General features: G+C 35.2%; 1 protein-coding gene across 1 annotated transcript; it reads left to right on the forward strand.

Annotated features, from left to right (window-relative positions):
• Window positions 1-2,099: 2,099 nt before the first annotated feature.
• On the forward strand, window positions 2,100-9,794 carry LOC6034067 (protein rogdi). The gene is made up of 6 exons (XM_038262032.1): window positions 2,100-2,378; window positions 5,366-5,744; window positions 6,733-6,936; window positions 7,008-7,496; window positions 8,838-9,193; window positions 9,260-9,794. Exons 1-5 carry the CDS (start codon window positions 2,368-2,370, stop codon window positions 8,904-8,906), a joined length of 1,152 nt encoding a protein of 383 aa, XP_038117960.1. The 5' UTR covers window positions 2,100-2,367; the 3' UTR covers window positions 8,907-9,193; window positions 9,260-9,794.
• Window positions 9,795-15,275: the final 5,481 nt, after the last annotated feature.

Here is a 15,275-nt window from a genome sequence, read left to right on the forward strand (position 1 = left end):
TTTTAGTTTTTAGTTTTTAGTTTTTAGTTTTTAGTTTTTAGTTTTTAGTTTTTAGTTTTTAGTTTTTAGTTTTTAGTTTTTAGTTTTTAGTTTTTAGTTTTTAGTTTTTAGTTTTTAGTTTTTAGTTTTTAGTTTTTAGTTTTTAGTTTTTAGTTTTTAGTTTTTAGTTTTTAGTTTTTAGTTTTTAGTTTTTAGTTTTTAGTTTTTAGTTTTTAGTTTTAGTTTTTAGTTTTTAGTTTTTAGTTTTTAGTTTTTAGTTTTTAGTTTTTAGTTTTAGTTTTTAGTTTTTAGTTTTTAGTTTTAGTTTTTAGTTTTTAGTTTTTAGTTTTTAGTTTTTAGTTTTTAGTTTTTAGTTTTTAGTTTTTAGTTTTTAGTTTTTAGTTTTTAGTTTTTAGTTTTTAGTTTTAGTTTTTAGTTTTTAGTTTTAGTTTTTAGTTTTTAGTTTTTAGTTTTTAGTTTTAGTTTTTAGTTTTTAGTTTTTAGTTTTTAGTTTTTAGTTTTTAGTTTTTAGTTTTTAGTTTTTAGTTTTTAGTTTTTAGTTTTTAGTTTTTAGTTTTTAGTTTTTAGTTTTTAGTTTTTAGTTTTTAGTTTTTAGTTTTTAGTTTTTAGTTTTTAGTTTTTAGTTTTTAGTTTTTAGTTTTTAGTTTTTAGTTTTTAGTTTTTAGTTTTTAGTTTTTAGTTTTTAGTTTTTAGTTTTTAGTTTTTAGTTTTTAGTTTTTAGTTTTTAGTTTTAGTTTTTAGTTTTAGTTTTTAGTTTTTAGTTTTTAGTTTTTAGTTTTTAGTTTTTAGTTTTAGTTTTTAGTTTTTAGTTTTTAGTTTTTAGTTTTTAGTTTTTAGTTTTTAGTTTTTAGTTTTTAGTTTTTAGTTTTTAGTTTTTAGTTTTTAGTTTTTAGTTTTTAGTTTTTAGTTTTTAGTTTTTAGTTTTTAGTTTTAGTTTTTAGTTTTTAGTTTTTAGTTTTTAGTTTTTAGTTTTTAGTTTTTAGTTTTTAGTTTTTAGTTTTTAGTTTTTAGTTTTTAGTTTTTAGTTTTTAGTTTTTAGTTTTTAGTTTTTAGTTTTTAGTTTTTAGTTTTTAGTTTTTAGTTTTTAGTTTTTCAATTTCAATTTAAAAAAAAATTAAAGCTAATTTGTCATTCAAAAGTATCTGAATCATATAGAAAAAAATACGTTTGCTTCTAAAAATGTTTGCTCGGCAAATATGTGCAATTAATCATCAAGGCAGTTCTAGACACTAGTTCTAGATTGATGCTCTTCCCGCTTGATTAACTGCATACGCATGGCTCGAACGTTGGGACCATCTGGTCAAACGTGTTTTTTCCGCGAAATTAAAACCGTTGTTTTATGAGGTGTTAATTGTGTGCCTGTAGCCTAGAAGCTTCTCCGTCAGTAAGACAGTCATAATTTGTTTCTCAAATGGGAAGACTCAAAAATAATAAAAAAGAATAAAAAATGCTTATTTATAATATTAGAATCAACAACTAAGCCTAGATGTGGATTTGCAATGGATTACCATTCCGTTAACCTCTCGGGCCTTTATCTGTCAGCTGATCATCTTATCTGCGTCGGTCTTGACGAAACGCTGACGAATCGAACGGAACCGGCACTAGTGGTCACGTGTTGGTCCATATGCGCTTGGGTTGGAACTTTAAAAAGCGGTTTTATTGTAGACGCACAACTTCCGAACTACTGTCACTGCTGATGATCACGTTGCCTACCTGCTGCTTCCACTCAAATTATTGTTTTCTAATTGATTGGAAACGCTCGACCGATAAGAGACTGCCGTTGACTGCGACAGACAACGAAACTCTTAGAACGTACGTATAGGAACTTCGAAACTGTATTGTACGTGGGGATCACGGTGGGTTTCACTCTGGTATTTTATTCAAAATTATTTTTTTTTACTTTTGATAAAAAAAATAAAAGAATTAGCCTATGGATGATAAAGGTTTCAGGGTCAAGGATGACCCACCGTGACCTCACACAAGACAGACAGGTGTGGGACACACGAACACACTTTTGGAGATTTGCTGAATTGCTCTTATCGGAAGCAGTCAGATGTATACAAAGTCTACCGTGTGTACGATCGGTATATTTGGTCTGTCAGTCCAGTGATGGTTGCCGGCTCTGATGGATGTGAGTTCCAAGTGTGTTCGTCCACGTACAGCACAGCACATGGTCCAGCTCTCTCGGGGGAGAACCGTTTAGTGAATATTTGTTGATTCAGTAAATTATCGGTTTTGCGTTGCTATAAATTTGAGCGATTAGCAGACAGCTATCTCGGAGGAAGTACACAAAATTGGAGTGATTCGTGTTCCCATTGAAGGTGATCCTCAGACGAACCGTTAAAAGTGGATCACGCTACTCCAAAAATGCTAAAATTGTAAGTGCACTCGTATTAAGTAATATTTGTAAACGCAGGGAAAGCAATACTGTTTGTTCACCAAGGCGGCTTCCATCAATCGAGAAGTGGTTCAAGTGACCTAACCAAAACCGATGATAAGAAAAGAAGCGAACGAAAACAGAACGTTTCAAACAAGTGTCCCGGCGATTGATAAGCAACGATGAATCTTGAGTATTGTTTGTTTTCTCACGTGGGTTGTTGAAGAAAAAGCCCTCTTGCATTTATAAGACACCTTTTCATTTAAGGCCACGGGCCGAATTCGTTAAACTATTAAAAATGCATTACTTAACTTACAATGTTATTTAATGGCATGAAATTCACTAAAAATCAATTCTGTCGAGCGTTTACTGACATCAACTTCAAAAATTCCGAGTTGTGTAATCATCAGTATGGATCTTTAAATTTGTGGTGACCTAGTTCTAAGAAGGTATTCTTTTCCCTTTTCCACCCTATAATTACAATCAATAGAGATATTATATCCCATCGATCTATTCTAGATTAGACGACAAGGAAATACATAAACAATGTTCGTTTCATCCAAATCATTGCTTACAAAACAATGCAAACAACTAATAACGATAGGCGAAAGACATTCGTTAAAAGGGTGTTATCAGGTTTAACTTTGCACCTTTGCAATTTTGTTAATTTCATTGGTAACCTTGTTCATCAGACTAATATTTTATGAAAAAATAAGTAAAAAATATGCGAAAATAGCTTTTTCGAGTCATATTACCTTTTTCAAAGATGCATAGCAAAGCTGCTCGTTGTGCCTTGATGCAACTTGTTGGAACAGAAAAGCCAAAATGTAAAAAATAAATAAATAATGAGAACTTTCACAAAACCCTTAATTTGTTATTTAGATAAATTTATTTCAACATTTGAACTGATGAATATCTTATTACTGTACATTTGGTGTTCAACTAAATGTTGATTGTTTTAATCAATTGCTATGAAATTTCTAATGCTGGTTTACAATAACATTTAAATTGTAAGAGCGGAATGAAACATTCGTGAAATTTTCCGATCTTTTCGAAAAACATATTTTCAAAATTTTTAAATCAAGACTAAAATTTCAAAAGGGCGTAATATTGAATGTTTGGACCGTTTGAAATGTTAGTCTTGATTTTAAATTATTGAAAATATTTTTTTTCGATGAGATCGGAAAATTTCATGAATGTCTTTTAACATTGTAAATCGGACCATTAGGGGAAATTCTCGTATGTTTGGCAGGTTAAGCACTCGCTCCTAATTCCGTCCATTTTGCTGATTTTCACTATTTAAACAACTAATTTTGTACAATTTTTGATAGAAACTTGCTTGCTCACTTCTTATTGAGCTATTTATCACTCAGTTTCAGTTGAAAACGCTTTTAATCAGCTGTAATCGAATCCCAAAGTGCTGATATGGCAACATTAGAGGTACGCTGGAATTAGATGCTGTTCCCCTAGTTGCTGAGATATCGACATTAGAAAATGGTGGGTTATTTGGGTGAGACTTAGAAAACATCAATTCTGGAGCAACATTTGAAAAGAGCGCATAAGCATTTTGACAGCCAGAACTGTTTTGCAAATTCTCAGCCTACATATCACTATTTAAAAAACCCCGCAGTGTTGAAAGGTAGCTTGGAAGGCCAGCTATTGTTTAACATTTCAAGTTTTGTGAAAAAAAATACCTGTTGGCTCGGAATTTGCAAAATAATTCCAGTTGTCAAAATGCTTATCCGCCCTTTTCTCGTGTTGCTCCAGAATTTTCCTGTGTTTAAACCTTTGCACGGCAATATCTTAGCAACTAGGGGTCGTATGAACAAAGTTCAATAAAGCAAAATATAGAGAATTTATTTCTGAATATTTCTGAAAAGTTGGCATTTAATGTCCTCTAAAACATATAAAGAAATAAAAAAAATAGAGTTTTTTTAATCAAGTTTTAGTGACAAAAAAATCAAAAAACACAAGATTTTTTTACCGTGTATCATTTTTTTTCAGTGTAGTCCATATCCATACCTACAACTTTTCCGAGGACACCAAATCGATCAAAAAATTCATTCACAGGATACAGATTTTTGAATTTTCACATATCATTTTTGTATGGACAGCTGCCAAATTTGTATGGAAAATTATATGAACGAACTAATGATGCAAAATGGCTTCTTTGGGCATACCGAAGGCACCAAAAAAGTTTCAGCTTTATTAAAAAATACAAAAATAAAAATTAAAGAAAAAAACCGATTCCATAGAGAACTTTTCAGCTAGGTTCCATAAATAGTTTTGCAATAAAAGTTGTTTGAATAGTGAAAATCGACGAATGAATGGAATTAAAAACGAATCCTTAACCAGCCAAACATATGATCATCATCAACGAATCATCTCTCCGGTAAACTTTCCACAGTCAGTCTGGCCGGTTTAAAATTTGTGACATTTTAATGCATTCTAATGCATAAGCGCACTATAAATGTTAATAAATTACAAGGAGAAGGCTAGGCGTAATCTAACCAGAGGCTTTTTTCAGGATCTTTTCAAAATAATGATTGCGCTAGGGTTTGATTAGATTTGGCTTAATTGGAATTGTTAAAAATAAATAATAAGACTACAATGTTTATTTAAACATATGAAATACCTATATGTAAAGTTTATTGATTGTTAAAAAGATTAGATAACGAAAAGTGAGCACTCCAACTGTCGTTTCGAGAACATTAGTACAGTTTCATGAACGTGCCTCTAGCGTTCGTTGTTTCAAACGCTTCCCCATCGTCTTTTGACACATTTGTCAAGCACCCGTCATCGCAGCTGCGCGTAAGAGAGACGGAACGATAAAGCGAACGCCAACAAGAAAATCAATGCGAATAGAAACATCAAAACATCACTCGTTCTGTGTAGGTCGATCGGTGGACAGACAGAAAATTAGACTTGGGCTGCACATTCCTTCCCGTCCAGAGTTTATTCTGACCTTTATCGGTCAACTCTTTGCAGCAGCGGTTCCAACTGGTTCGCGAAGCCCCACTCGCGGAAGAAAACCAACGGAGCCAAACCGCAGCAGGCATTGGTGAGCTTTGCCGATCCAGAGGTTCCGGAAGTGCCTCCGAGAACTCATCGCCGGAAGGGTCGCTCGAGTCCGGCGGCCACTAGTCCCTTGGACCAGCGGCACCAGGTGCAGTTCCAGCAGCAGGTCTCGTGGGCCAGCGAGTCGAGCACGGTGACCGAGAGTTTAGGCGGGGACAGTCTCTTCTCCCGACAGAGTAGCTTCCGGCAGAGTGTCGCCAGCAGTGCCAGCAGGAGGCCACCACAGCCGTTGTCGCGACGAGCCCGCAAAATCATGGCCGATACCGAGAAGGAGGAAGCGGTCAACTTGGTGAGTGATTTGGTGCCTCCCAAAGGGTGGGTGGGTGACGGGACGGGAACCTTGTTCATGTGGTTTTTCCATTATTATTATTGTTGTGTTTGTCGTGTTTTGATAGCGAATCTTATCGGCCTCTCGTAGCGAGGGCCGTCTAAAAGTAGTGACTAGTCATTATTATTAATGCACACATCAAATTAAATGGGATAGCCTCGTTAGTTCTTCCAGTGGCCAATCAGAGGAAGCCCGTAGCAGGAGCAAAAGTTTACGCAATCATTTTTTGTTTGCCACCATGCATCCTTTCCACGGTGACTGGCCACATTTGCACGATATGGTGCTGATACATTCGACCTCTGAGTTGAAATTGATATGTCTTTCGTATTTTTTTTTTGCAAACGGCCAATATCATTCATGCCCAGTCAAGTGAGCAGACATTGAGAGAGAGAAAGGTGTTTGACCTACAATCGACCACACTATGCTGCCGCGATAGTTGTATTGATTTTACTTGCTGACTAATGCATACATTAATCAGAGCTTTTGGTTTCTGCTGTCTTCTGTTAAATTGGTAACTTCTTAAAATCGCGAATGTTTCACTTTATTTTGGTTTCACTGGTATTTCTTTCTCAATTTAAAACATAACTTTCATCACATCTGATAAAACTAATGAACATTTTACTTTACTTAACCTATTTTGAGGCAGTTCCGTTAGCGATCTTTATTGTTCACATATGTGTAAAGTGCAACGAATGAACGCTTAACAGAAAATGTGTTAAATTGTGTTGTGTTTAAGACAATTCAAAATAAAAAAAGCTCTAAAAAGAAGAAGTAAACACAGGCTGATGCTCGCTGACCCGTCCCTAATTCCAATTAGAGACATCGCCGATGGTGGCTGACGCACTTTACTGCCGGCTCCACTCTCATCAGCTAAATCCAAATCCACCCTACTAACTTTGTTATTTGCTCATCATAACCGCTTTTCCTTTCGTTTTCCTCCCCTCCACAGCAGGTGGAGTTTGAGTGGGTTCTTCACGAGGAGGTTCATTCGGTGCTGAAGCAGCTGCACGCCATCCTGGTCGAGTGTGCGCACCGGTTTCCGGTGCCCCTGTACGGGAACGAGGGCAAGAAGCAGGACAAGTTCATCCTGACGGCGGCTCCCGAGCAGCTCAAGTGCGTGGTCACGTTGACCGGGGACAGCATCACGCATGCGGTTGGTATCTTTTCAGGGGTTGTGTTGGATGGAGGAGTTGTACTTATAACCGGTTGTTTTACGTGTTTTAGGATATCAACTTTAAGGTCCAACGGCAGCAGCAGCAAACCCAGCGGACCACAATCACCCAGGACTATCCGTGGAAGATCCAGCAGGTGCAGGACGCCGCCAACCATCTTCAGCAAGCAATAAACCACATCGACAATGTGGACGGTTCGTACCACTTTAAGACCTCGGACGAGGTGCTGCACATCCTGGGCAACATTCTGGGGGCGTTGCAGCGGGGCCGGACATCGTTGGTGGTGCCCCGGAAGAAGCCCATCGACGAGCTGATGAAGAGTCGCAACATGAAGGCACTGTCGCCGAACCTGCCGGAAGATCTGGCCATCAGCTTTTACATCCAGAGTCACAAGTTGATCTTTGTGGCGTACCAGCTGACCAATTTCCAGGGCACGATGAAGTTCGACTCGTGCCAGGCGGAGTGTTCGGTGCCGTGGCTGAACGAGGTGCTGGTGCTGTTTACGGTGGCGCTGCAGCTGTGTCAACAGTTGAAGGATAAGGTGGGTTATAAAGCGAAAGCAGAAGAGGTGAGGACTGGCACAATCGAGTGGAGTCCACACAACCATACATCTTCCCAGCTGGGTTGAGTCAGCAAAATTTTAAAGGAACCGAATCGATCGTTTATTCATTGCATACTCATCAAAACTTTACGCAGTCCTTCGTCATTGCGGTCATGTCTGTGACATAACTTTCTTGGCTTTTTTTGCAATCACGTTGTGTTTGGAACCGCCTTCTCTTTCAGAAAAAGGTTCTGAAAAGTTCATATTAGCACTTTTTGAGTGATATAAGGCTTGCTAGTCAAAAAATTACCAACACATTCAAAGTATGTTTACATGGCAGCTGAGGGTTTGTTTGCATCAGATTTGCTATCTCTTTCTAGCAAAAGTTTTTTGCCAGAAGACTTCTTTTTTATAGACTGACCGCCCGATATGTTAGCCTACATATTTCGCAGGACTGTGACAACTCGAGCTCGATCTTTGTTTGCATCAGGACACTGTGACAAGAAGTTCGTCGTTTTTGGGTTAAATGATATTTTTTCACTGGGCCCAGAAAGCCCTATTATGAGCATTTCAAAACTACTAAGTTTATTTAATAACTTGCTTTAACTATTGACCATCATGGTTGGATGATTTTTTCCGACGACGACAAAATCGAACTATGCTAAGGAACTGTCCATGAATCATGTAAACACATTAAAAAAAATCAGAACCCTCCTCTCCCCTCACCGCTTTTTGATCATTTTCACACAACTTTTTTTTTTAATATTGACCATTTCTTTCAAAGGTACATGGCATTTCACAATGTGCAGAAATTGTTGCCAGCGATTTTCAGCACTTTAAGTGCAGTAAAAAACATACCCGGCAACAATGCCAAGAGATTCGGAGAAGAAGATCAACAAAAACAAAACGCGCTGTATGGGATTTGACAGCGCGCATTTGCCGAAAGTGCGGCGCGTCGTTTCGAGGCTGATTTGCCGCGTGTCTTTTTCGGGAATACGCGCAATAAATGAAAATGAATTTTAACTCGTAATTTTTTTTGCAAGCTTTAGCGTTTTTCTTCTGACGTTTTAAATAGTACGCAATAATGCAAGATTTGTTTTATAAAAAAGGTAATTTTCAAATTCACCTGCAAAACACATCATGTTGATTATCAAACGATGTCATATTACCAATGTTGTCGGTTGCGCTTTTCGTCATCAGGCCACGGTTACATATACTTTATTAAATGTCTTCTAATTTAAAAAAAAAAAAATATTAGTTTTACTCAATCTCTATTGAAAAAAAAAAACGATTCTTTGAATTTTTCTAATACGTCAAACCCATAATTTCCCAATGTCTCAGATTTCAGTATTCTCGCAGTACAAGGACTTTACCGTTGGCTCGCGGTCCGCCTCGGCCATGTCCTACTGACTGGAGGCCTCTCCGGCCACGGAAGTCCTACTGTCGTGCCGGGCTTAAGGGTAACGGAGACGGCTTTGAACCCGCACGCATCGCATCGTTCATCCACCATCGCACATCCGCTTCTAGTGAAATCACGCAAAAACAAGTTCGTCGTCAAACCTGGTCCAGGAGCGAGGGCGCGCAAAATCGACCGTTGTTGAAAATATTGATGTTTGTTAACTACTATAAATTACTCGTGTTGTTATCATGGATAAGGAGCCACGCTCTGCGGCGGATGGTTCATCGAACAATTAAAGGTGAGTTTCGCGCTGGCTAGACAGTGGTCTAATCCGATTTAATTTGAAACTGCTTATCGATTTTAGAATTGCTCGTCGTCCCCGAAAAACGAGTCACGCGTGGAATGCAAAAAAAAACAAGCTGGCACGTAGTTATAAGTAAACAAAGTTAATGTTTAAGAGTACTTAACAGTTGTAAGTATACAGTAGTTACGTAAACAAATAGTGGCAAAAAAAAACACATTTACTCAAACAATTTGTGCAAGTGGAGTTCGTCGCCGTCCCAAGCAGTAGCTGGTTTGGTTCGCAAAAATGAAAACAGGAAAAGTGTGCAATTAATCGCGATCGATCGATTGATCGTGACGGTGGTGGATGTGGTGTGTTGAGGACATGTTGTAAATAGGTGTTTTAATATGTTGAATGTGTGTTTTAGGAATCTCGAAACAGGAGGAAAACAAGAAAAAAATAATAAATGAAGTAGTGGACTGAGCGACGAACTGGAAATTGATTTTAAATTGATCCTCATGCATTGTATCTTACTAGGCGTATTGAAGTTATTCTTGAAAACATTCGGCATTTCAAGTTCTGGAAAAAAGTGGAAATAAATCGTTTTATTACATTATTTGCGTTATGCTTTTATTTTTTAATAGTTTCTTTTTATTTATATTTGTTAAGCCTAATTTATATTTACATTTAATAACCTAAAATAGAAAAAAAATTAAACGGTTTTGTTTCAATAACTTGTAATTCACATTGGACATTGGTTCTTTCAAATTTTATGTCAATATGCAAAAATCTGTGTCTTGAGAATTTCCGTAGAACTCAAATGCATCGTTGATTTAAATGAAACAAAAACGTTATCAAATATTCATAAATCGGTCTATTGTGGTGTGAGAGTTGAGTTGCCGACCGCTACCATCTCCAACGCCCACCAGAGAAAAGGAAAGGGATTTGGAAGATGGAAGGTGTAGATGTAAATAGACTTGTTTTAATGGGATGAGGGAAAATCTCCACGGTATCCCCAAATAAGTTTCGCTTGGAGTTTGAATTTTTTTCATTTTATTTTGAGCTAAAAAAATATCGAGCTTTTTAAGCGAAAATGGCGTTCGAATGTTGAATGTCCGATATGTCAAAATCACGCAGTGGTACCAACATTGCGAAAAAGTGTGCCATGGCATGACAGCCACATTTTGACATATCGGACGTTCAACATTCAAACGCCAGCTTTGCTTAAAAACCTGGATAACATAGTTCAAAAATGTGTTTTTAAAGTCATTATATTTGAAAAACGCGGAAACCATCCAATACAACATAGTTGAATGCTGATTTGAGAATTTTACTTAAAAATATGATATTTATTTTGAGCAGATCTTTATTTAGTTATAAAAAGTGATTTTACCAAGATTTTACTTCATATATATGTTGTATTATTCTTCCTAGTAGTCTGCCCAAAACCGTTCTCAAGATACCTGTTCTTAAAAAAAGTGGTAACATTCTTGAACGGACAGCTACCGCAGTTGTGTAAAATTTAAAAAGAATCTATCAAAGAATGTGATTTTTAGCAACAGATTATCGAATGTTCACATACCATTTTGGACAGTTGCCAAAAAAAAAAAAACATTCATGATTTCATTTCATTTGTGCTTTTTCTAACGTTATTTGGATGTCTTTCATTAGAAGTGTAATTGAACGTTGAAAGTTTATTTTTGTTTCAATATATATATATATATTTTTTGTATAATTTTTATTAATCTTCTATTTTTTGTTCATTTTGTGTTTCAATTTTTAAAATTTATCAAGTTTCCTATACAATTTAAAACAAAAGAAATGTGATTAAACCCCCCGCACGGTATTCTTATGTAGACAAGCAAACGTTAAACATTCGGCTTAGGAATGTTGTAAAAATCGAAAATGTGTGTCAATTTGGTTTTAGTTAGTTAATAAGAAATTCTTAACCCTATTCTATTGTAACCTAATGTGAGCAAGAAAATTCTACTAACCCTCTAAGATTTTAACCGTTTACGCTACTCTCCCTAACCATCCAGTCAAGATAACTTGTATTTCGCTGTCTTAAAGCAAATTAGTTTTCACCAATTGAGCGTTATTGATTAGCCAAACGAAAAAAAAAAACTTCTACAAAATTATGCGATACTTCAAACATTGAATAATGAGAAAATCTTTGCTTAATGATGAAAACGACAATAAATATTTATAACGCTAGCAGTACTCCTTCAACATAACCGAACAATTGAAACCTAAAGATCTCCAAACGTTCCTGAAAAGTAAAGTATGTAAAAAACAAAAAAGTTGTAAACATGTTCAAATTAAAATTCAAACTGGAGAAAGAGAACAAAAACACCCCCTGTGAGCATTGGAATAACCGTTGTGTTGTCTACCCTTGCCCTCACACGATTTACCTGGTCCAGATCGTAAATGAAAAATTAAAATGTAAAACAGAAAAAAAACATAAAAAACAAATATAACAAATTAAAAACACGGAGTGCAACAGAAAAACCAACACAGGTGAGCAGCAGCGTTAATGAAAGCGAAATAAAACCAGTTCAAACCACTGAAAAATAAAACAAAATAAAAAGTTGTGTCAATTCCTTAATCCCTGCTGGGGCCACGCTTGTGTGTGTGTGTGTGTGAATTTCAGTGCCCGAGCAAATTTCCACCAAAAATGGGAATAAAATAAATTAAATTTTCAGTAAATAGCTGCGCACGGTCGTGGGTTACACACCTGGAAACATTTTGGCGAAAATCCCGGATATGGTGTTTTTGTTTTTTTTTTGTGGGTGACTGTTTTTTTATTTCGAAGAACCACTTGATTCAATGGTGGATAGGTTCAAAATGCTGTGTGATAATGTTAACGAAGTGATAACGAAATGGTGCACTTTTTGGCGGTGTAATTTGTAAAGAACCCACTGAATGCCATTCATTCTCTTGGCTTTGAGAGCGGGGATTTTGTTGGGACAGCATTCTTTTTTAATGAGATTCGATTTTTTTTTATTGTTGTAATCATTCCACGTGTTCAATGGGATATCGAATCGACCTTGCAAATTATGTTTACTTTTTATTACTGAAACGTAAATTAATATGAAGCTGAAACAGCCTTTATCCCATACCATTGATTGATATTTTTTTGGAGAAAGGTAGCAAACAAACTCGTTACTTTCCGAGCTGAAGCATCCCTTCGACGAAATATAAGCTTATACTTAAAAGATTTTTAAAGTTACAATGCAGATTTTCTGCGAGCTCGACACAATTTTGAAAACAATTCACATAAAATTAACGGTAAGCTTTCGAAAATATGTATCATTTAGTATATTTGCAAGGTAATAAGTATTGTTGAGACTTCGAAATTATCTGATAAACTTGAAAAATAAATTTCATGACTGGCGCTAAAAGTTGGTTTTAATTCTGTTTTTAGTTTTATTCTGTTTTCTCATGGAGCAATTCCATGTCAAATAGGGAATCGTTTGTACCGGACCCTCTCCGATTTCAGTGAAACTTTGTAGACATATTATCCTACGCTTATATAAGCCATTTTTGTGTACATGGAGCCAGGTTCACTCGATAATGACATTTGAGAATGGCGTAAGTGTTTTAAATATTTTTGTAATTCGTAATTTAAATATTTATATACCTCGAAACCGTTGCATCGTATCAAAAAGTGATCAAAGACAAACTAATTGGAAATTTGATGGGCTTTCCGAAAAAATACATCGACAGAAAAAACACGCCACTTTTATGATATTTTTAATTTTTAAGTTTAAGAGCCAAATTTTAAGGTGAGCCCACGATTTATTTTCGACTCACGAAAAATGCAGGATGGAACAACTCACCTAAAAAAATACAAACATCATTTACTGAAACTGTATGTTTTTAAAAGTGCTCTAAACGTCAAAAACATCAAAAACCGATAGTGGGAATCGATTCTCCAGACAATTTTACATAAAAGTCTCTATATTGACCATTGTCCTAAGTCCAATCCTTGTTTTTGATAATTTCTATATGGCAGACTTGATTTTTCAGTCTCGTAAATATTTTTACCGGAAAGCTCGTCCAATTTTCCATAAAATTGTCTTTGACCACATTTCAATTGGCAGTATGAGCTTACAGATATAAGCTAATTCCATTGCTAATAACTGAAAAGAGATTTTTTTTTCAGTGTAGTTCAGTGGATGGTAGTAACCTGGATAGTAAATTAGCTCAAATCATAAAAAAACGAGTTATTTTGAAAAGTGGTCAAAGACAATCTTTTGGGAAATTGGACGAGCTTTCGGTAAAAATATTTACGAGACTGAAAAATTAAGTCTGTCATATACTGCCCATGATCGCATAAATGTCCCATATGCATTTTCATCGTTTTTGAGTTAATGATGCAGTTTGGTTCAAAATCGTGTGTTCTTTCAGAAAAGCATATAATATCCAGTATTTTGTTCTAGAAATCAGGAGGAAATCCAGTTTTTTCATGAAAACTTAACACGCAGCCTTATGTGTGGGACAAACTTCAAATGCGTTTTTCTCAGCTTGCTGTTTTTGCATATGGGACATTTATGCGAACATGGGCAGTATAGAAATTGTAAAAACCATAAATTTTTATTTTTATTTTAAAAGCCGCTTCAGCTTTACAAGTATTGGACTTAGGACAATGATCAATATGGAGACTTTTATGTAAAATTTTCTGGAAAATCGATTCCCGTATTCGGTTTTTGATTATTTTCACATGATTCAGTAAATGATTTTTGTATTTTTTTGGTGAGTTGCTCCATCCTGCATTTTTCGTGAGTCTTTTTGTAACATCTCAGGCTATTTTCACAAAAAAATTGAACGAAAAAAAAAGTGGGCTAACCTTTAAATTTGACTTTAAAACTTAAAAATCTAAAAATCTCATAAAAGAGGCATGTTTTTTGCTTTCGGTGTATTTTTTTGGATAGTCCATACTTTATTTAAGGGGTTACATACATGTAAATCGTCAAAAATGTCTGAGGTTGGTATGAGTACACATTTAATTTTTTTTTAAATCTTTTTGTAGGGCATTAACATATATATTTTCATCTATTAACAAAATAAATATGAAGACATTTGGATATACCTTTGCCGAGGTATAACTATGTTAATTTAGCAGTTTCAAAAAACGGGTGCCACGATATCTCAACACTGCATTGACCAAATCGGCTAAAAATTTTGGTGAAGACTCGTTTAACCGGTCCTGTGTGCATGACGAAGGCCGATTTTCAAAAACTTAATTCTAAAAAAAGATAAAAATATTTTTATGTTTTTCATATAAAAAATCACCAGTTTTTGATTTTTGTATTTTTAAAAAAAGCAAAATTTTAAATCGGGCTTCGTCATGCACACGGAATATGTCTTGAGAGTCTTCACTCCAAATTTCTGCCAATTTGGTCCATCCCATCTCGAGATATCGTGGCACCCGTAAATCAACTCGGTGTTTAGAGAAAAACGTTTACAAAGTTTGACAGTTCGCTTTGCGCATGGCAAAATTATGAACTTAATTCGTCTCTTACTCAGTTCAGTCACGAAATATCTTCATGAATCTTTCAGGAGTGATTAAAAATCATCTTTTTAGTGATTGAAGTGAATTTTCTGTAATATGAAATTTTGTGATTTTCTGCATTATGAAACCCCTTAAATATTGATAAAAATGTTTTTGAAGCTTGATTTTAATAAGAAACTTTTTCAAATAAAATCCATAAAATCTTCATGAAGAAAATTTAAAACAGCTCTTTTTGTTCTTTTAAATATTGATATATTTTGCAACAAAGCCTTTTGAATTTGTTTTTTTCCTCGATATCAAATTATTTAAATGCTTTTTAAAATTTAATATTTTTGACCAAAAGAGGAAATCCAAATTTTATAGATAGAATAAAAAAGCAAAAAGATGTATTTTTCATTATTCCCTTAGGACGATGCAAATATTTTTCAAAGTTTATGTCACCCCTTTCAATATTATTCCGAAAAGTCAAAAGGCTAAACAAGTTTTTTTTACTCAAAAATGTCAATTGAAATAGAAGTCTACCCACCTCCCATTTCGACTTTGGCCAGAGTCCGAGACAAAAACATCAAAAAAATTTGAATC

The sequence above is a fragment of the Culex quinquefasciatus genome, chromosome 3 (genome assembly GCF_015732765.1).
Source record: "Culex quinquefasciatus strain JHB chromosome 3, VPISU_Cqui_1.0_pri_paternal, whole genome shotgun sequence".
Taxonomy (NCBI): Eukaryota; Metazoa; Arthropoda; class Insecta; order Diptera; family Culicidae; genus Culex; species Culex quinquefasciatus.